Source organism: Cucurbitaria berberidis (genome assembly GCF_010015615.1).
Source record: "Cucurbitaria berberidis CBS 394.84 unplaced genomic scaffold K460scaffold_1, whole genome shotgun sequence".
Classification (NCBI taxonomy): domain Eukaryota; kingdom Fungi; phylum Ascomycota; class Dothideomycetes; order Pleosporales; family Cucurbitariaceae; genus Cucurbitaria; species Cucurbitaria berberidis.
The window spans coordinates 1258624-1277219 of record NW_024468935.1 but is presented as its reverse complement, the minus strand read 5'-3'; the positions used below and the strand labels follow the sequence as shown (position 1 = coordinate 1277219).

Here is an 18596-nt window from a genome sequence, read left to right as displayed (position 1 = left end):
TCAAGAGAGTCATCTTAACACACCTTCCTCCACATTTGAACTTCCCCTACTCTGTTACTTAAACAACCCCTTCTAGGCATTCAGTCCACAGAAACCAGCAATACACAGAACGTGGTTAGAGCTATGTCATCGGCAACTCAGCAAAACGGTCTCAGGTCGCCGGTTCGCTCGAGCGTTGCCGGCTATACAACCGTTGTGCAACCGGCTTTTGAGTCTCTCCCTCGTAAGCTAAGCATGACACAACATTTCCAACAACAGCAACGAGAAGTACGGCCGAGCAACGAAGTAACTGCGCCTAAGCGCAAAATACATACTGAACCCGAGCATTGTAAAGATGCTGTATCAAAATCGATGAAGCGGAAAAGAGGCGAGGAGTCAGGTTCAGATGGTAAATCTTCCCAGAAGAAGTCGCGACACGATACAGAGAGCAACACGAAGAATGTATCGCTGGACAACGATCCGAACAGGAAATCTGCACATAGCAGCCCCAGAAATGAAGATTCCACACGTGAAAATGCGGATTGGTCCCCCAAGTGGTGGTACCCCGATGCCATCCAAGAAGCCGATTTCTTTCATGAGGCGGGCTTCGCCCTAGTTGGGGATAACACGCCATCTGGATATCCTTGTTTGGTGCTTACAGCCAATCTCTACCACACCATCTGGAATGCGCTTTGTGGCATCCGGGAACTTGAATGTGTCCGTAGTCAATGGGAGCCGGAGTTTGATAAAATCTCGCGACAGATAGAGGCGACAAATGATGCAAATTGTGCGCTGCTCACAGAGTTGCAGGATACGGAGCAGTTGCTCGAGGGGCTCTACGACCCTGAAGCACGCAATAATCTCGTGGTATCCTTTAGAATCGCCGAAGAAAAATATGATGGAACCAGACGAGAGCGTGCCCGGCTTCTTGAGCAGCAGAAACCGATTGCACGAGAACTTGAGAACGTGACGAAAAAAACCAAAGACATTCAGCACCTGATCTGCCAGAGGCTTGATAGCATTTTTTGGGATGCTGGTGTACTGCCTGACATCGAAGCCATCAATGAGGCACCATCAGTCCCGGTTTTTGAGCTAGACCCAAGCCCCAACAAGGAGCTAGCGTCGGCCTCAAGTGAAGTAGGCAGCGACCTTACACAATGCAAGCCTTTTTCCCCAATCGACGTTCTTTGGCGAAAGCTACGAGAGCTTGGTAGCGAGGTACATCGAACAGAAGTCGAATTCAATAGTTTTCGGGATGGATTTGATGCCGAGTTGCACCAGTATATCGCCCAAGAGTTGAAAAAAAGCCGAGACAAAAAGCCCACTGTAGCCGATCTGGAGCAGGAATTCGGTCCCATCTGGCTGACCCGTCACCTTGAATTGACTCGAAAGAAAGCTGCAGCAGACGAAGCATACTACGAAGCAGATGGGATGTTTATGGACGCCAAACGGGCCGCAAAGTTGGCTTCTTCGCAAGACGAGCCTGAGAGATACGGTATGGCTGACGAAGAGACCGCCATGAACTTTGGTATGATCATATCTCTGCGGAAGATAAGGCGTATCGAAACATGGCTTCACGACAACGATGTCGTTCCTGATACCGCAGTGAACCATTCTGGAGACGTTCTGGAGGAGGATGCTGTAGACGATAAGCATTCTGTAGCGTCTGGGGAAAGCAAAGTCACGCTTGCGGAAGGATGGCTACGCCGCAGGATTGACGACTATGACCGATACGTTGGGCGCGTGTAGCACGGTCATACAGTATTCAAACCCACAGCGTTTTTTTTTATTGAAAACGGTTATTTTATTTTATTTTGGAAGCGTATCTCTAATCACAAGGGACTGGGATGGGCTAGGTGATCCACGAGTAGTCTTGACATTGGTTTAGCGCATCGCAATTCTTCGATCTCGTTCCTTTGAGTTTTTAGTTTGAAATTAGTATATCTTAGCATAAGTAGTTATTCTTGACTTTGTCCTTACTGAGCCCCCTCGATCATATATAATTAGGGGGTAGAATAGAACACCTCAAATCGAAGCCCATCTCGTTTTCTCAATAGTACGTTGCCATAGTCAACCTGGAGTCGGTATTGTCAAGACCAAGCCAAACTATCACTCTTTCCGCCAAGCTGTAGATATGGGCCATCCGCTGAACTTGTTGTCCCCTTTCCGCCAAGGGCTTTTGATTGATACATACAGCATCGATCCAGAGAGCCCGTGGCTTTTCGGTGTCCCGGAGACAAGGTAGAGCTTCAGTGAGGTTCCTTGTAACGTCAATCTTCTCGTTAGTGAGAAACGCGACCCGGAGTCTGGACGGACTCATGGGAGAGCCCCAAGTGTAAGAGAGTGCTTCAAAGCTGGGCACGTCTGTCTCGGTAAGCCGAACATTGCGGAGATCACACACAATCTCGGCTTCTCTAGTCGGTGCCGGTAAAAGTGTCATCAGCCTGATGCCGTGATTACCCTCATCCAGTGGCTCATAGCTGTATTGTGGCACGTTGAAGTCTAGGCTCATAAGGGATGTCGTATTGATACTAATCAACAACCTGATTTTGGGCGATCAGGGAACGATGATAGGAAATTGGTTAGGATCGGTGGGCAAAGAAGGATTCAGATAACAAATCAGCCACATGGATGGACCCCTCGAGTAGGCGGCCTGAACCCGATGCTTCTCCATGCACTTCGCCCTCTTCGTTACTTTTCTCGCTCGTCGCGCCTGGATGCCAAGGTTCAGCCTTGTGCATGATGGTGCTCTTATCATTAATCTCCCACAAAAGAAAGTTGAATGATTCCTTCTACTCTATAAGATAACTGAGCGACCAGGTGCGTGGGCCAAAGGGGTAATGGTTGCGAGGACGTCGCAACGATAGTAACACGAAGACGCGTAAGCTAGACAGTTACAGACTAACCCAACTCCCGTCTTGACTCTAGAACAGAAACCCGAGTTCTTCGCAGTCTGCCTTGTCCGGAGAAATTGTACAAGGCGCTGACGTAGTGCTAGTTACCTTGCTTCAGCATGCGGGGAGGCTGTGTTGCCGACCGCGGTGAGACAGATGATGGGTTGCGCAAGCTTCGTCTACATGTAACTCAGGCACAGGCTCACTCGGCGAACGTGTGCTGAGTCGACATTGGGTGTATATACTAAGGTCGGTACCAGATAGGACGAGATGGTGCTGAAACTATGTACGAAGTAGGATGAAGGCGCAAGCTGCCGGTTGGAAGTGAAGGGTTCGCAAGGCTGCGGCGTGCTAAGAATAACCTGGGGTGGGGCGGCGCCCCTGCACTAGAGCTGCCCAGGTGGGATGCTGCCATCATAGCCTCTTGGGGTTGCGCCTCGACACGCGTATGCGTAGTCGAAGCTTAGGTGCGATATAACCAACCAACCAACCTCTGCCAAACACTCACCAATCCCACCTTCTTTCTACTCGAATCTCTTCGGAACAAAAGGAAACTCTGTATACATAAAAGAAGCGTCAAGGCATGCCACCATGCTAGACGAGAATCTCCCCAGTACGCTCAGCCTTGGCCTCAATGGAGCTATTTTCAATCCTAACGACGTATAGCCTTCTTTCTCAAAGCCTCGACGGACAAGATCAAGCACCATGAATCCTACTACTTCACCCAACATGGCTCCGAGCCCGACGCGCAGTATGCCCTCCACCACGCCGACCCTGCCACCAACGATGCGAGGAACACCTACGCCGTAGCCCTGTTCGACTCGCATAGTCCAGAGATTTTATACGGAGAAGTACTCGCAAAGCCGGGCTGGGCACATCCAACCCTCTCACAAGAGGAGATACGCAGGAATGGCGGCGTACCGCCCCCGCCGCAGCCCATCTACCCGACCGAGTTCGCGATACAACTATACAGCCCCGACTCGCAGGTCATCGTACGGCAACAGACAACCAAATGGAGCAGCACGGTGAGCTGGGAGTTCAGCATCCCCCAGGTCACCTTCAGAATGCCGAGCAGCTCAGATCTCGATCGGACCCAGACCGATCCTGGGGCAAGTAACAACACGCCGCGGGTCAACTTCGCGTGGAGGAAAGAGGGCAGGCTTGGCAAGGACATGACGTGCTACATGACGGGCAAGTCGACAGATCCGACGGGAAAGAAGGCGAAAAAGAGCAAGGAGCCGGACATCGCCGTTGCCTTATTCTCCGGCCTGAGGGAGATGACCATCATGGAACCCAATCTTTACCGCATCGAAATCGAAGACTACAAGGGCTTGGAGGTGGCTTTACTGCTCGGCGCCGCCGTTATACGAGACCTATTCTTTAGCGATCTAAACGAGCAGTTCCACATCAACAGTACAGCCATAAGGAAGAATAGCGGGGGCTTGCGAGCCAGGAAGGGGTCGTCGCCATTGGAAGGACCCAACATTACACCGCCCGTCATGACACCGCAGCCTCCCCCACCGCCAGCCTACACCGGCCCATCGCAATACCCGCCTGAGAAGGCGCCCCTGCAGCCTGCGAGAAGCGCTGCCGTCAACGCTCAAATCCCACCATCCTCGTATACAAACAACCACGCCGCAAAACGCTTGTCTCTCCCGCCGCTTACGACCAACCAGCGTCGTCCATATCAACCTCAACCACAACTACAACGACCTGTACAACAGCAACAGCAACAGCAGCAGCAGCAGCAACCACCTCAGCAACAGCAACAGCCTCAGCAACCTCCGCGATTAGACCCGCGATCGCAGTGGGAGATCGACGCCGAGACCGCGCGTCTGAAAGCCCAAGTCGAAGCCGAAGCACGCGAGCAGAAGCGACAAGCAGACGCTAGTCGGAAAACGCGCCGAAAGCAAGAAGAGGAAGCAGAGCGCAAGACCCTCCAATTCCTTGAGCAAGAACGCAAGCAAAAGGAAAGAGAGGAAAAGGAACAGAGACGAAAACAAGCAGAAGTTGACAAGGAAACCGAACGTCTCCGGAAACAGTTCGGAAACCAATCCAACCTCCTTCGACCCTCCCCACAACCCCAACGTCACTCAGCACCGCTTATCCAGGGCCCTTGGCAGACACAACGACCCACCGCCCAGCAGGCTCCTAGACCTGCTCCCGTACCCGCGCAACCGGTTCAGAACCCGTACTTACAGGCCCCGTACCTGCAGGCTTCTGGTGGACATCGGCCCATGGCGAGTCATAGCAGCTTCTTCAGCAATGGACTACCGAAGCCGCAGCCTCAGCCTCAGCCTCAGCCTAAACCGAAGAAGAGCTTCTGGGGGCTAAGGACGCAGAGTGAGTCAAACTCAGAGAAGCTGAAGAAGAAAAAGAGTAGTATGTTTTGAGTTTATATATAAAGTAGCGGCATTTTGGGCGGCGTTAAGGGCAACTACCACAGCATAGACACGAGTCTCGATGATACCAAATCTGCAATTCTGTCAATTCCAAGTCAAGTTATCTTCACTTCCCACTCTCGCGTTGCGCTCTCCTAAGTCCCCAACATCAGCTTGAGCATTTCCCTCGTTTGTCTTAGTTCGGTTAGTCTGCGGCTCAACCCGTCAGGGGTCCAGCTAGGTAACGTCCACATCCACCCTACCCCCTCCTGCACAACGCCGTTTGACATTAATTTTGAGCATATTACCAAGATTTTCGAACCTTCGCTTGCCATTTACCGTGTTTTGTTTGCTTATTTCTGCCGGCGTCTCTACAGAGGTGGAGAGGTTTTTCTGCCAAGCCCAAAACTTGCTCATTGAGCACATTTCTCTAGGGTACGCATGCAGGGTCGTAGCTATAGCTCGCGCCACAACTAAGAACACCATACATCGATTGGGTATCTTCGACCCTTTACCTCGGACAAAGATGTTTATTGGGCTGGAACATGCAGGTCCTCGCTTCCCGCAGCAGTGGATGCGGAAGGTGGCATGCAAACAAACATCGCGTGTGCTTGGTACGGAAGAAAGTAAGAATCTCCTGAGAAGCGAGCAATGAAAGATATGCATAAAGAGCGCGGTGGCGGCACTCGTGAGACACGTTCACTTTTTGTAAGATATAAGTTGACTGCTTTTCCACTTCATTGCCTCTCAACTACGCCTCCACAGCTTTGCCTCCATCACCTACGATCTAGTCTCTACAAGAACAATTCACGAATTTTGTTGAGATAACCGAAGGAAGTACAAGATGCTGTCCACAACTCTCTTAACCATCGGCGCTCTGGCGGCCGGCGTAGACGCGCACTTCCGTCTCCTCCAACCTACCTGGCGTGGCAGTTCTTTCGTCGAGCCAGCGAGTCAATGGATCTACCCTTGTATGTAAATAAAACATCGCTCATCTTTCACTAGAGAAAGCTTAACCCACATATACACCACGCAACAGAAGCTTATCATACTCACAGGCGCAAACGTCAACGAGACAACTGACAACGCCAACCGCACCCTCTGGCCCCCATCTGGTGGTTCCCTCGTCATCAACGGCTCACACCCGCACGCCCTAACCGCCGTGAACCTCGCGCTTGGTTCTAACGCCACGAACTTCAACATCAGCCTCGTTGAGATATTCAACCAGACCGGTGTCGGTCTATTCTGCTTGAAGGAGGCGGGCAAGGCGAATCTAGATGCGGGATTCAAGGCTGCGGGGTACTCAGGGTTGAATGATAGCCGTATTGAGGGACTGCAGGCCACTGTACAAGTCATCCAGCTAGGTCATTCGGGCAGTGCGCTTTACAACGTGAGAGATTTTTTATTTTCTGGTCTTAATGGTCTGTTGAGCTAATGAAACGTAGTGCGCGGACATTCGCTTCAACAGCACAGCCCAACTCCTCGCAGACGATAAGTGCCAGAACTCTACAGGCGTCAGCGGCGTTGCCATTGAGAACGTCGATACGAACAGCTCGCAGTCAGGCTCTACTACTCCGGCAAAGAGTTCTAGTGCGGCAAGTGCCCTGAGCCCGGCTGTTGGCAGTAGTTTACTCGCTGGGTTGCTGGCTTGGGGACTGCTGTAAGCGCAGGAGTGAGCAGCTGAGTAGAGGACGAATTTCGGGTCGAGGTGTATGGAGGTTCAATATATCAATAAATACATTATACCCCCCTCATCAGACAGCTTCTTTGTATCGTCGTGATCACGCGATTTTGGTGCTAGCCTAAGAAGAAGATGACGAGCTTGTCCTGTGAAAGCGTCTAGTGGTTAGTTTCAAAGATCGGCTAGCGTTAGTGGGAAAGGGACCGAATGCTAGCTTAGATGTAGTATGATGTGAGATGGACTACTACTCCCTAGATGACCTCAATACTCTAGAGCAAAAGAAGTTCCATAAACATCGTCAGCTTCGGTCCTCGAGTCCTAGGAGAGGTTCGCTCTACTCGCCCGCCTCTACATGTGTCAGGAAGATCACATTGAAACTTTAGTACTAAGAAGGTTTGAGCTATGATGCTCATGTAGATTTCGTGTATAGATCTACTAATTACAAGGCGTTGTTTCTTCCTTAACTGTGTGCGTGTGTTTGTCTCATAATACGAAATCATGTTACTTGCTATCAACCTTCTGATTCACATGCTCAACTGCAGATTTCTCGTTCCTCTCACCCATGACCTTCTCACCAACCGCTTCCCTATCGTCTTGCCTTCCTTCAAAGACTTCTGCGATTTGTTCCAAAGTTCTTCCTCGTGTTTCCGGGAAAAGGAACCAAGTCAAGAACAGGAGTAGGGCAAGCAAACAACAGAAAACGATGTAGTATCGCCACTTGAGATGCTCCATAGCAATAGGATTCACAAACTGGCCGATAATGAGTCCCACGTATGCCGAGCCGAGCGTCACACTCAGTCCACGACCGCGAAGCGTATATGGGAATATCTCGACGCAATAGGCTTGGAGCAGGGGGGTCCATGCGATGTCGTAGAAAAAGTAATAGATAAAAATGAAGGCGACGACAGCACGGCCGGTTTGATCATCCAACGTGCGGGTGAAGGTACTTGTGAGGATGGTCCAGATAATATATGAAACAAGCATGCCAGCCGCAGACACGAGAAAAAGAGTACGACGGCCAAGGCGATCAACGAGGAGAGCGCCACCGACAACGGATACAATCCAATTGAAGACTTGTAACAGGCCATTGATCAATGCCTGGTCGGAGGTTTTGGTGATACCGATGTTGTTCAGAACGAGCGTAAGGTAATAAGATACGACGCCGACACCGTTCCATTGTGAGAAAAATCCAACCAAGGCGGCAATGAGGGTACGTCTGCGATTCGGCGCCGTGTTGAGAAGATCCATGTAAGAAGTTTTGGTCTCGGTCTCTAGGCGAATGGTTCCCTCCATTTCCCTCATTTCATAATCAACCAGAGCAGAAGATGAGTCTCCACCCGCGTGGTATTTGACGAGAAGAGCACGGGCTTCCCCTGCTCTATCGTTCGCAACGAGCCATCTGAACATACATGTTAGTAGCTAATGTTCGGATAAGAGTAGGGTGAAGCCTACCTGGGTGACTCTGGAAGAAAATATATGAATACTAGCTGGATTGTGGGAAATGCGCCCTGAAGAATAGATGGGATTCTCCAGCTCCATGTAGACTGGATTGGGAAGCTGCCATATGTTGACCATGCAGCGAAAACTGCCCCAGCATACTGTGTATCGTGAGCCTCTGTCGACGCTTTCATTGTCTTTTCGGAGCTCTTACATAAAATGTGTTATACAGTGCTGTAATCTTACCGCGATGGATCGGATACGCCAGCTCTGTGATAATGATAGGCGACGGTTGAGCAATGTGTGCAGTGGCAAATCCTAGTATGCAGCGGGCGACTATGAACATTGCTAAGTTCTGAGCGGCACCTTGGATGGCAGCGCCAACAATGCAGAGCACGAGCCCAAATATCAAAGGAACTCTGCGACCATAACGATCAGAGAGATACGCCGTCGGTAACACGCCAAGAATTGTGCCTATCGGGTACACGGCGTTGATCACACCGAGAATCGAAGAAGAAGGGGTGCCAAAGTATGATCTCCATTGTTCAACCGTCTGCAAACCATTCATCATGGCGCCTATAGTAAGTCAGCTCCGTGCCCAATAGCTCTATCAACCCAAAAGGATGGGACTGCTTACCGTCAAACCCTGTCGTAGCCGAAGCAAACAACGGAACAAGCAAGATGAGGTTGAGCTGGATCATGTGCTTTGTGCGATACCATGGTTTTCGGTCTACGGGCAACGCCTGGCAAGAGTGTCAGTTTGTGAAGTTAGGAAGACGCAATGGAGTAGCGGTCAACGTACAGCAAGCAGATCGCGGCCCACGGCGAGCTCAGTATGGGCATCGTTGGACTTGGAATGACCCATTGTGAAGTATGCTATGCGGCGGGACGGCCTAAAGGGAGGAGTCTAGAGGGGATGAGCATGGGCGCCATGGGATGTTAGAAGTCATTTCAAATGAAGAATCCAACTTCTAGTTTATTAATTCCCCAGGTTCCCCACACAAAACGGTCTGGAGAAGGCTAGCTGCCTGCATGGGCAGGTTTCAGTTGCGAGGGGGTCTGTCGGCAAGCCTCCCCGATCACAAAGGGTGTGTTTAGTTCCTCAGTTTACCCATACGGAATAGTGTGGGGATTTGCACGGCCCGTTCAATGTTGTCCCGCGGCAATGCCAAGGTCGACCTCCGCCCATGCTATAAATCCCTAACCCTCGATATCGCGGAGCTCCGATGCGCGTGCTTCTAACTCCAGCCTACACAACATAGTTGCGCATGCACCATGCCCTCCTACTCAGATCGCTCCCCACAATCTCTATCGGCGTTTCAAGAGCACCCTTCCAAGCGAATTCGACTAGAAGCGGGCAGAGGCACTAATATTGACCCCATTGGCAGAAGTAGCACCGGCACAGTAACTTTGTCGCCCCCGGGCGAGGACACCACGGCTGTAGCTGGAGTACCTCCGAAAGGAACAACACGGGCGCGGCGAAGTCGTGGCATTACGGCCTGCCAAACTTGTCGGAACCGAAAAACAAAGTGCGACAATGAGCGACCGACATGTGGATACTGTGCAAGAGTTGGAGCCAATTGCACCTATCTTGACTCGGACTACACCCCTACACTGTAAGCGACGTCTCACATGCTTGTGGCATAGAGCCAATGATCTTGACTGGCTAGGTGTAACGGTGTTGGGCCGCGGCTCCTTTGCGCAATAGAAGAACTAAGTGGTCTGTTGAAAAAGCAGGGCGGCCATCAAAACCCAAACAGAGAGTCGCTTGACCAGCCGAACGGTCTAACCGTGCCGCGGCTGGCTACCCCACACCCGCAACAGTCCTTATTGCTGACTCGATCACATCATACCCAGCTGGGCAATTCAGAACGAACATCATTTCATGTCAGATCGCCTGCCAGCCTTGAGAGCGTCTTAAGTTGGCCTATATTTCCCACAACCAAACCATCCATAAGTCTGGCTGGCCATGACATTGATTCGTCCCCGACACATTCACTTCCCAGTCTGCAGCTGTCCGAGCTTTCTCGACTCGAAGCGAAGTTCATTGCGAACGTGCACCCCAAGAACCCCTTTGTCGATCCGATTGCCCTCCGTCAGCATATTCACCACGTGGCCGAAAGTGGCTTGGATTGGTCCACTGAAACTTGCCTAGTCGCAATAGTTTGTGCACTGGGGGCTTACTCCCAGAAGTATGATCCGGAAGATGAGCTCGGCCACGTCGTACCACCGGAAGTATCATACGATGCTGCAGAGGATGATGCCTTGGCTCGAAAATTCTGGAGCATCGCCATTAAGAGGTTAGGAATCGTGATTGGGCAAAACAACATCATAGCCATACAATGCCTAACTCTAGCAGGGTGCGTTGACCGAACTTCTCAGCTTTCGTACCAAATTAGACACTGATATCTGTAGCATCTGGCATATGTACAATATGGAGCCGCTACAGGGATGGAGATTTTTCAACTTGGCTAGCAATGCTTGGTACACCACCATGTACTCCACAGCGTCAGCATGTCCCATTACTGTGGTTTGTCGGATCTTTCCTGACTCATAGATTTAGTGTCCTTGCCGCGAATCCACCAATAGCCGTTCCAGAACCTCACCAGCATGGCTGGGCCACCGACCAAAGCCTTTACTTCTCTTGCTTGAAATCCGAGTTGTGAGTTCTTCACCGAAACGATAGATCCCCCCATAATAGAGGAAGCGACTCACAAAAGCATAGTGAAATTAGGCTTGAGCTTTCACTTCCTCCGTCGATCATCGAAAGAATTGATTATCCTTACTCATTCCCTTCTCCGCCAGACCTTGATACTCTGGCTGGCCGACATGGCAGCCTAGAAAATTATCAGCAATCCTGGTACTATTACTTGGCCGAAATAGCATCCCGGCACCTTACAAGTCGCATTGCTGAAGCTCATGAGGAGGCTTTAGCTCTACCCACGCATTTGTATATTGAGCAGTTGTTGCAAAATGCCGAGATCTTTGAAGCTCAGCTGCAGGCATGGCATGTGGCACTCCCTCCCAGCATCGCTTTTACCGTACCCTTACAGACCGTGCCTGCGTTACCGAACGAGCTGATTCAGCATTTACGTAGCCGATACATGGTCATCTGCGAGCTGACATACCGACCGTTCCTACGCCTGTGTACCTCGCATAAGTTAGATATTCCAGCAGACGTCCTCGCTAGAGTGGCGGGTCTTGCATCTCGAGGTCTCCATATATGCACGCTATGGGTAAAGTCAACCAGGGGAGAGCGCCACCACGGCCTTTGGTTCCAGCTGCGCAATTTTGTCTGTTGTGCTATGATGTTAATAGCTGCGGGTAAGGCTCAATCTGATCCGGAGCTGAACGCAGCCCCATTGCTACAATTCCCAAGCGACTGGAAGGAACTGATTTTAGAGAAGAAGAAGGAATTGTCAGCATTTTGGTCAGACGAGAGAGGTGGCATTGCAGACTGTGGAAGGCTGCTTGACTGGGCATTGAATGATTTCAGCTAGTAGATGCCAAAAGCTCTATACTTTCGCGACTACTACTACTACTCGTCATCTTGCGGATATATCAATCCATTTTGTTGACGCACCCGATCAATCAATGTCAAGACCCTCAGCGTCTCCGCTAAAGGCATCGTCTCGTTTTCCTTCCTTCCAACTCTGATATCCCTTGCCACCGCATCAGCTTCGTAGAAAAAGCCGAAGCCCTCAAATTCGAAATCCTTGAAAATTTCCTTTTCTCCCTTCCGTTTCAGAATCAGCGAGCCGGGTTTGGATGCTGCAAGCCCGGAAACATGTATCGACCCTTCCGTGCCTTCAACACGCCCAAACTCGGCGGCAGATTGGTATAGGTAAGTAGAGCTGCATATTGCTTGCGCTTGGCCCTTTGGATAGTTCAGTACGACCGTGGAAATCTCGTCGGCTCCTCCATTGAGCGTCAGACTGGACGTGACAACGGGCTGTTCCTCGTCGGCACCGTGCTCCGTCCTTGAAGGGTGTTGGTGCAAGGCCAGAGCAGCCCATGTGATCGGATATATTCCGATATCTAGGAGGGAGCCGGCACCGAGACGTACGTCCCGTAATCTTGACCCGGCTGGAGCCTTGTCTATGGGCATGTCAAGTCCGAAATCGAAGACAGCACGTTTCGGCGTGCCGATGGCCTTGTCGACGTGGATGAGTTTCTGGAACTCCTTGACTAATGGGAAGAATCGAGTCCAAACGGCTTAAGAAGGCACTTGTTAGCTTTCATCATGGTATTATTGTGGCAGCTGTTAGTAGCATACCTTCCATTAGGAACACGCCTCGCTCGCGCGCCGCAACAACCATCTTCTGTGCCTGCTTGGCATTCACAGCCATGGGCTTTTCGCATAAGACATGCTTCCCTGCTTTGATGCTATCGAGAGCATTTTGGTTATGTAGGGTGTGCGGGGTTGCGATGTAAACAATGTCAACGTTTGGGTCCGCATAGAGCTTATCATACGAATCATACAGCTGTGGATCTATACCACTCCCTGCGAGGTGCTTTTGCGCAAAAGATTCGGCCTTTTCGATGGAGGAACAGGAAGCTACTGCCTGAATAACGTGTTTGATATTGTCTTCGCTTTTTTCGCCGTTCGGGTAACGCACGAGGTCGCCAACAAACCAGGACGCGATCAGCCCAGTTCCTACTCGCTGTGAGCACAATAGTCTAGATTCAGGACTATGTATCCGGTTAGTGATGTACGGAAAGACTAACCTACAATTCCCCATCTCAAGACGAACGGTTCGGGACGTTGTTCTGTTGCCATTGCGACACGATACAAAGTTTAAGCAGTGTAAAGTTGAGAATCGAAAACTGGCAAAGTTCGAGTGATGAGTTTCGGACTTTTTGGCTTTCCAGAAGAGACAGAAAGTCATTGCAGACCCTCCTTTATTAACTACTAAACTGTAAAGTATGATGGCATGACCTCGCGGACCTCCGCGGTGTCGCGTCACACGTCCCGCGCGTCCCGACCCCTCCCCCCACCAACTCCACCTTGAGTTAGTCGGACAAGCGTCCCGACGAAAAGTTGAACGGTATATGGGCATCGCATAATTGTCCGATTGAAGTCGTAGGTTTTATTTCTAACTTTGGTCTAGGATTTGTTCTGCCCTCATCTTTCTACACCCGTCCTGCACAATCTCTAGCCTATTCTCTTCCCTCTACATTCTAAGACCACCAAAACCATGACCGCAACAGCTGTCAACAGCGACTTGCCCGCCAACCAAGATGGACGTCCTCAGATACTCCGCGTGGGTATTATCGGGGCTGGAGAAGTAGCACAATGCGTACATCTACCTACATTGGCTCTGCTTTCGCATCTATACACTGTTACAGCTATCTGTGACATATCCCAAGAGTCCGTCGCCCATTGCTCCACGAAATTCAATGTCCCGCGCACCTATAGCCAATCCGAGGACCTCTGTGCAGATCCCAACGTCGATGTTGTATTCGTCCTCACCTCGGACGAATTCCATGCGACTCAAGCCATCACCGCTCTTCAACACGACAAACACGTTCTTATCGAGAAGCCCATTTCGCTCTCCCTCCCTTCAGCGCAGCGCATTTTAGAAGCGGAGAAGCAGTCTAAGGGCAAAGTTTTCGTGGCTTACATGCGCCGTTATGCCGCTGCTCTCCAGGCTTTCCGAGATGAGATACCAAGTCCGGACGAGATCAAATTTGTGCGCGTCAGAGACATCATTGGACCCAATGCGCATTTTGTGCAGCAATCCGGCACATTTCCCCAACAATTTCGCGATTTCCCATCAGATGCGCTCGCCAAGCGTACGGAAGCTGCTGAGGCTCTGATTAAGGAGGTGTATCCGCAACATAAAGAGATTACACCAGAGATGACAGTCTTCTGTCGCTTCCTGGGTGGTCTGGGCTCGCATGATCTATCTGTCATGCGCGAGGTTCTCGGTATGCCCAAAGCATGTACTGGCGTCAGCATGCATTCCCTGTTTTTCACAGCCACATTCGAGTATGAGAGCTTTGCTGTTTCTTACGAAAGTGGACTGGATGGGGTGCCTCGCTTCGATGCTCATGTGCAAGTGTACGGCGCGAACAAGACTGTAAAGCTGCAGTACGATACACCATACGTCAAAGGTCTTCCCATTACGGTCACCGTTGACGAGAGCACTCCGTCGGGTGGATACCAACAAAGAACGGTGTTGCCAACGTATGAAGACGCATACACAGCGGAGCTGACTGAGCTATATGCATGTTTGGTCAAAGGCAAAGCCATCAAAACCACTGTTGCAGATGCACTTCAGGATTTGGAAATTTTCCGCATGGTTCTGCAACGCGCATTTCCTCTAACATAGGTCTTTGTAGTCTGATTAGATGTGTTAGAAATAAAAATTGTGCTAGACTTTATAATCTAGCCTCAACAGCCATTGATGCTTGTATCTTATAATATCATAACTTAATGCAATTTGTTCAATCCGATCCTGTTTTCATCTTTACCGTGTCCTCATGCTCACTTCTCAAGCGCTTCCAATCATACGCTTCAAACCCGAAGCTCCAGATCTTCTCTTTGTATATCGATCCATCAATATCTAATTTACTGCTTTTTTTGCCAACGTGCTGTACCACACTCGGTGTGAGAGCGAACCTCAACTCTCTCCTCTCATCCGCGAACTTTTCAATCAATACGTCCACAAACCCAATGCGAGACTTTTCAAAATAATCTACTAGCTCAATAGCCTTTTGGCGAGGAAATACAAAGGCCTGGCTACAGCATCCAAATCGGGACATCTCATGTACCCCATTTGGGGAAGGAAGGACAGTCAAACGACCAAGTGCGAAAAAGACAAGAATAAACACTGCAAGTAGAGAGTAGGTTGCGACGATTGCGCGTATCGTACCGACGGTTCGAGAGAGCGTGATAGCAGGCTTGGAGACGCGTAGGAGAAACAAGATAGCTCCAAGTACAGCAGCCACGCACATCGAGTGGTATAAATATGTTTTCCAGTCCTCTGAATTCCAACCTAAGTATTCTTCGGTATAGAACAAGCGGAGGTAAAGGAAATTCTTCGCCTTTCGTACCCTGGACTGATGTTCAGCGTCCCTAATAGCTGCTACTGTCCGATGATACCATCCATCCATGGCAAGCGTATCGTCTTCAAAAATCGCAATGTACGGCGTATGCTGCTCCATGCATTTTGACAATAGATACGAGTAATCGTACAGTCCCTTTTCTTCGAATTGGCCGCCTTCATCCTCCATATCCCGAATATGCTGCATCTTCTCATGGTCTTCGAAATCGTAGGTAAGAACATGATCCGTAATTGTATGCAACCATTCTTCGCTATATGCTGAGTGCACAGCCGGATCTGCATGTGGTATGAACACCATGAGATAGATTTCACTCCTCTCATCAGGTGTCAACCCCTCCAATAGTGACCCTACCGTCTCGCGCATGTATTGTGCACCGCGGCGGCCGATGGAGGGAATACCGATACACAGTTTGTTGGTCCTTTGCCCTGCTTTCACGGCCTTGGGCATCAGCGTAGAATTATATGAGGATATAAAGGCTTCAGCCTGTTGGTGCCGTATCGTAGAGTATCGAAGCGCGTATCCTTTTTGTGGGTTGAAAAATAGGGAAGTTGGGTCGTTTAGTGCCGCCGATCTGATCGTGTAGATGAGGATAAGGCCGATGAAACTAGCAGTGATGATCGTAAAGCGTACGTAGGGACTCATATTCATTGAGAGTATGTTTGGAAGAGTTTACAATGTTACTAGAGAAGCCGTGAAGCTGTGACGCTTAAAAAGAACATAATGTGTGAAGAGTGTTGGACCCGAGTCACAATGGGAAGAAGGCAAGCCCATGCTTAGCGCGAGATACGGTCAGATCTACAGTAAAATAATGATAGTTGTTACGGTTCTCCACAAGTAGCTAAGATTAGACAGACAAGGTCCTAGCTGATTAATGCTTGGTGTGCTTGGATATGCTTGGTTCGTTAGGATCCGCTTATTACCCAGGGACTCCTGGTTTTGCAGTGGAGTCAAGAGAAGCGCACGACCAACATATATATCTCTCATATCGAGTTGCAGCCACCTCATCATAATAACAACTCTGTCCCTCTACTGTGTATATCTAATTGAGCTGACTTGGAATTGAACCAATCCAGGGGACAATCGCAAGCCCAATTCGAGCCCAGACGATAAACCTCCCGACAAGGGAACATTACGACGACTATTGTAAACGCAGGGGTGCATGGACCATCATGCTGTAACGAACACCCATACGAGGCCTTACGCTCGTTAACAACGCCTAGAAATGATGTCAAAGCTACTGATCCCCATTTCTGAATAGAGGCCTCTGTTCAAGACAATAAGCTTGTTTTTTTTACTCGGGTTCGACTAACGATATCCTCAGGACGTGAGTATGTTACGAAGTTCCAAAAAGGAACAGTTCACGCGACCTCGCAACATCCTACGCTAGGGTAAGAAAAGAAAGCGTATTTCACACTGACCACAGCTCCATTTATTCTTGTCTCCTTCTTTCTGTACGTAGCTTTGCGCCTTCAAGGATCATTGCTCTGCCCTATTAGTGAGTGGAGAGGGACGTGAATCTGTGTGGGTTCAAAGCATCCACCAAATGGATCTCAATTGGCCCAAACATTCATAAAATATATAAGGATTCTTAGGCGTCTAGCCTTGGACATGCCTCGTACGATCAATTACCGTATCCGTGTCCACATAACGTGGACAGCCGCACTATCAATACCAATACAAGGTTAGTCTGCCCCACATTCCCACACTTTTACGGACCCGCGTTCACGGACATAGGCAACTAATCCTTCACGCGATGCTTTGTCGTCAGTATTGCCAGACAACACCACCCTGTTACGTACTCGAAGCAAGCAGACCACACCCAACCACCGCCTGGAAGGTCCAAGTGATGATTTCACAAGCACCTACGCCATAGTGTTACCTGTTGAGCTATCGCTGGTTCTATGAAGGTACTTTAAGTGTCGTCGCATATCAACTCACCCACTAACAACTCTCTCTTCTGAGCGTCTCATTATAACTCCTATCTTTAAGATATCGCCACTGCCCTAATAGGCTCGGATGCTGAGTAGAATCACCTGCCTCGCAATGAGATCTGATTGGTTGAGGAAAGTAGTCTAACTTTGAAACATGACGTCACAACAACGCTTCGAAAGGGCTAGCAGAAAAAGCACGCTGTCTTCTACTCTTTGTTACAATGGCTTTCGAATCCATCGTTCAGGCGTTGCATCCTGTTAAGGTGGTTGTCTGGGGTGAGGTGGCAATGGGCTTTCTCGGAGCGGTAACACTCCTCAATGTGCGCTTTCTCCTATGCTTGCCTATTAATATACTTACGAAAGTTGCCTAGAGCTATATGCTAATCCCTTCTGAATCTGAGTACGACCTCGCTGCGCAAAAGTTAGTTGAGGCAGGTTTTCGCCCCGCACCATGGTCGTACGGCATAACCGATCCACACCTCCTTCCAGACGACGAGATCGCACGACGGCTTAAACTTAGGGAATATCCCGAATTTCAGAGGCTAGACGGCAATTCGGTGCGATTCCAATTTCCGGTAGGGTTTTCTGGCCCTGAAAGAGTTGTACTGCTGCGAAGCACGTATATCGGTCTCAGCCCCCCGAACGATCCGTCATCGATGCAAAGATTCCATTGCCATGATATCTTGTATTATCCTGACAAAGCTCTCCTCCTGGAAAGCTTTATCAGGACTCTCCTGCAGGAATCTCCAGGCTACTGGCGCTACTTGTTGGAGGCTTGGGCTATATCATATATATATGGTATACTGATGGTTGAAGACTCGGTGCTTGATTCCTGCGAAGATGAAAGTGTGAAATTGTGGTTCAACGAAAAGATTCGCCGGGGAAAGGGTGGTCTGGACAGAACTACAGTCAGTAAGAGAGTGGGAAAAGGTCAAGCCCCTGCTACGTAAGCCAAAGGCCTTGGAATTTGGCCATTCTAATGTGTCTATACCTGCCAGCTCGTAGCTAATGTTTTCTTAATTTATTGCATCATACACTCTAAATCCACTCCGTTCGAATTAGCGTTATCCTGAAGCTCTGAAGGAACTGCGCACGACAATCAACTCTGCCCTGCTAGTAGAAAATGTGAACAATATTATCACTACCAAAAAGCATTATTGGATTAGATCGGTTGGAACGCGGTAACTCCCGGAAGGTAGCGCTGTGCCTATCCCTGAAGGCA

General features: G+C 49.8%; 10 protein-coding genes across 10 annotated transcripts; 6 read left to right on the top strand and 4 right to left on the bottom strand.

The window, feature by feature from the left end:
- Positions 1 to 123: 123 nt before the first annotated feature.
- On the top strand, positions 124 to 1728 carry K460DRAFT_350161 (uncharacterized protein; the record flags this gene model as incomplete). The annotated part of the gene is made up of 1 exon (XM_040931482.1): positions 124 to 1728. One exon carries the CDS (start codon positions 124 to 126, stop codon positions 1726 to 1728), a length of 1605 nt encoding a protein of 534 aa, XP_040792617.1.
- Positions 1729 to 2029: 301 nt separating this feature from the next.
- Positions 2030 to 2491, bottom strand: K460DRAFT_400139 (HET-domain-containing protein; the record flags this gene model as incomplete). Its single annotated transcript, XM_040936297.1, has 1 exon — positions 2030 to 2491. One exon carries the CDS (start codon positions 2489 to 2491, stop codon positions 2030 to 2032), a length of 462 nt encoding a protein of 153 aa, XP_040792616.1.
- A 973-nt stretch (positions 2492 to 3464) lies between these two features.
- Positions 3465 to 5266, top strand: K460DRAFT_350160 (uncharacterized protein; the record flags this gene model as incomplete). The annotated part of the gene is made up of 2 exons (XM_040931481.1): positions 3465 to 3486; positions 3540 to 5266. The coding sequence occupies 2 exons, from the start codon at positions 3465 to 3467 to the stop codon at positions 5264 to 5266; spliced, it is 1749 nt and encodes a 582-aa protein (XP_040792615.1).
- Positions 5267 to 6098: 832 nt separating this feature from the next.
- Positions 6099 to 6918, top strand: K460DRAFT_400137 (uncharacterized protein; the record flags this gene model as incomplete). The annotated part of the gene is made up of 3 exons (XM_040936296.1): positions 6099 to 6225; positions 6313 to 6644; positions 6700 to 6918. 3 exons carry the CDS (start codon positions 6099 to 6101, stop codon positions 6916 to 6918), a joined length of 678 nt encoding a protein of 225 aa, XP_040792614.1.
- Positions 6919 to 7348: 430 nt separating this feature from the next.
- K460DRAFT_300714 (general substrate transporter) lies at positions 7349 to 9432 on the bottom strand. The gene is made up of 5 exons (XM_040929842.1): positions 9175 to 9432; positions 9010 to 9115; positions 8587 to 8948; positions 8388 to 8533; positions 7349 to 8334 (listed from the first exon to the last, which is right to left on the bottom strand). Exons 1-5 carry the CDS (start codon positions 9235 to 9237, stop codon positions 7437 to 7439), a joined length of 1575 nt encoding a protein of 524 aa, XP_040792613.1. The 5' UTR covers positions 9238 to 9432; the 3' UTR covers positions 7349 to 7436.
- A 197-nt stretch (positions 9433 to 9629) lies between these two features.
- K460DRAFT_411828 (uncharacterized protein) lies at positions 9630 to 11872 on the top strand (the record flags this gene model as incomplete). The annotated part of the gene is made up of 5 exons (XM_040937497.1): positions 9630 to 9988; positions 10043 to 10732; positions 10788 to 10880; positions 10936 to 11034; positions 11098 to 11872. Exons 1-5 carry the CDS (start codon positions 9648 to 9650, stop codon positions 11870 to 11872), a joined length of 1998 nt encoding a protein of 665 aa, XP_040792612.1. The 5' UTR covers positions 9630 to 9647.
- Positions 11567 to 13293, bottom strand: K460DRAFT_326537 (NAD(P)-binding protein). The gene is made up of 3 exons (XM_040930628.1): positions 13101 to 13293; positions 12649 to 13029; positions 11567 to 12587 (listed from the first exon to the last, which is right to left on the bottom strand). The coding sequence occupies exons 1-3, from the start codon at positions 13150 to 13152 to the stop codon at positions 11911 to 11913; spliced, it is 1110 nt and encodes a 369-aa protein (XP_040792611.1). The 5' UTR covers positions 13153 to 13293; the 3' UTR covers positions 11567 to 11910.
- A 122-nt stretch (positions 13294 to 13415) lies between these two features.
- On the top strand, positions 13416 to 14830 carry K460DRAFT_390640 (NAD(P)-binding protein). The gene has a single exon (XM_040935789.1). It carries the CDS (start codon positions 13571 to 13573, stop codon positions 14705 to 14707), a length of 1137 nt encoding a protein of 378 aa, XP_040792610.1. The 5' UTR covers positions 13416 to 13570; the 3' UTR covers positions 14708 to 14830.
- Positions 14823 to 16085, bottom strand: K460DRAFT_400132 (uncharacterized protein; the record flags this gene model as incomplete). The annotated part of the gene is made up of 1 exon (XM_040936295.1): positions 14823 to 16085. The coding sequence occupies one exon, from the start codon at positions 16083 to 16085 to the stop codon at positions 14823 to 14825; it is 1263 nt and encodes a 420-aa protein (XP_040792609.1).
- A 1512-nt stretch (positions 16086 to 17597) lies between these two features.
- K460DRAFT_326532 (uncharacterized protein) lies at positions 17598 to 18426 on the top strand. The gene is made up of 2 exons (XM_040930627.1): positions 17598 to 17694; positions 17746 to 18426. The coding sequence occupies exons 1-2, from the start codon at positions 17662 to 17664 to the stop codon at positions 18322 to 18324; spliced, it is 612 nt and encodes a 203-aa protein (XP_040792608.1). The 5' UTR covers positions 17598 to 17661; the 3' UTR covers positions 18325 to 18426.
- Positions 18427 to 18596: the final 170 nt, after the last annotated feature.

Coding starts and splice junctions, on each gene's coding strand:
- K460DRAFT_300714 (XM_040929842.1), bottom strand. CDS start 9,237: ATGGGTCATTCCAAGTCCAACGATGCCCATACTGAGCTCGCCGTGGGC. Junction 9,116..9,174: donor TGGGCCGCGATCTGCTTGCT/GTACGTTGACCG, acceptor CACTCTTGCCAG/GCGTTGCCCGTAGACCGAAA. Junction 8,534..8,586: donor CACTGTATAACACATTTTAT/GTAAGAGCTCCG, acceptor CACGATACACAG/TATGCTGGGGCAGTTTTCGC.
- K460DRAFT_326537 (XM_040930628.1), bottom strand. CDS start 13,152: ATGGCAACAGAACAACGTCCCGAACCGTTCGTCTTGAGATGGGGAATT. Junction 13,030..13,100: donor CTTGAGATGGGGAATTGTAG/GTTAGTCTTTCC, acceptor CACAGCGAGTAG/GAACTGGGCTGATCGCGTCC. Junction 12,588..12,648: donor AGGCGTGTTCCTAATGGAAG/GTATGCTACTAA, acceptor TGCCTTCTTAAG/CCGTTTGGACTCGATTCTTC.
- K460DRAFT_390640 (XM_040935789.1), top strand. CDS start 13,571: ATGACCGCAACAGCTGTCAACAGCGACTTGCCCGCCAACCAAGATGGA.
- K460DRAFT_326532 (XM_040930627.1), top strand. CDS start 17,662: ATGGGCTTTCTCGGAGCGGTAACACTCCTCAAT. Junction 17,695..17,745: donor GAGCGGTAACACTCCTCAAT/GTGCGCTTTCTC, acceptor AAAGTTGCCTAG/AGCTATATGCTAATCCCTTC.